The sequence below is a fragment of the Daktulosphaira vitifoliae genome, unplaced genomic scaffold (assembly GCF_025091365.1).
Source record: "Daktulosphaira vitifoliae isolate Bord-2020 unplaced genomic scaffold, ASM2509136v1 Scaffold_2658, whole genome shotgun sequence".
Lineage (NCBI taxonomy): Eukaryota > Metazoa > Arthropoda > Insecta > Hemiptera > Phylloxeridae > Daktulosphaira > Daktulosphaira vitifoliae.
Window position 1 is genome coordinate 1 of NW_026102218.1, and position 1,288 is coordinate 1,288.

At 26.2% G+C, this 1,288-nt stretch overlaps 1 protein-coding gene across 1 annotated transcript; it reads right to left on the bottom strand.

Annotated features, from left to right (window-relative positions):
• Nucleotides 1-3: 3 nt before the first annotated feature.
• On the bottom strand, nucleotides 4-994 carry LOC126909967 (uncharacterized; the record flags this gene model as incomplete). The annotated part of the gene is made up of 2 exons (XM_050692371.1): nucleotides 407-994; nucleotides 4-307 (listed from the first exon to the last, which is right to left on the bottom strand). Coding segments are annotated over exons 1-2 (777 nt in total), but the record flags the coding sequence as incomplete, so codon positions are not given.
• Nucleotides 995-1,288: the final 294 nt, after the last annotated feature.

Genomic DNA, 1,288 nt, shown 5'->3' on the forward strand with positions numbered 1-1,288 from the left:
ATTATTTCTACAGAAGTCACCGTGACACAAGACGGCTAGAGGTTCTCGAGATAAAAGAGTTTGACGCAAACTATTATATCCATTATCAAGAAGATAAATTAATTTTTTTACATTTTTATGGTTACGATATTTAGCTGGATCTCGTTCAAGTAATCTATTTAACCCCCGTTTACCAATGATAGTCAACGATTTCTCTGGATATACCCATTGACCATTAGAATCCCAAGCTGTGCTACTAATACCTTCAATAGATCTTTTGAAAGTATTCATATCTCGGTTTTTTGCTGTGTATGATAGAGCATGAAATCTAAAAAAACATATTAACCAATATAACTTCACTTAATTTTTAATTAATAGCTAAATATTAGATAGTAGTTCAATATTACTATCATATAATAAATCTCACTTTGCAATGGCTCGTAGACAAGAAGCTAAATGATCAAAGTCTAAGAAGAGACGATTTTCCGAAAGCCTATAACCTTGAGGATGCATATTTTCTAAAACGATCATTGTTTTTTCTAAGTTATCCCTGTCACTTTCAATTGCAGAATAAAATTTGGGAAACAGTTGTGTATAGTGTTTGGTTGAATGATGATTAAACGACATCAAAAATGGAATTATTTTTTTATACATTTGTATTTCATTGTGAAATTGTACATCAATATTCATATTTTCTAGAGTACCTTCATTTATTTTGATAATAACTTGATAATATCGACCATCCGATACTTTTATGGTTCCATAAACTATAATAGATTGAAACTGATCTTCACCTTCATTATTCAAATCCCGTTCAAATGATACAAAATAACAACCTTTACCGAAAGCTCCACTGTTCACAATATTTGTTAACGCTGAATCAGTCAGAAACGATTTCATTCTTAATGATTAAAAGTAAAAATACTGTGAAATATAATATAACATTATATGATTAATAAGATTTGTAGTTCCATGACCAATATTCGAAAAAGTGCTTTCAAAATCTCATGTAAAAAAAAATTATTAAATTATTTTTTTATATAAACATTAAATTTTTTTAAAAAACATAAATATACATTTTTCTTTATCATGTCTAATTCTATGTTATTTCTATTTCGGGAATTGAATATTAATGTAAAACATATCGTTACTGAAATTGAAAATATTGTGAAATTTATCATAATTAATAAAAGCTATGACATAATTAAAGAAAATATTTCCAGTAAATCCAAAAAAAAAACTTTTTATTATCCATGCAGTATTAAATTAATTATAACAAAATGAAATTTTTAGTTTATATAGAAAAAAA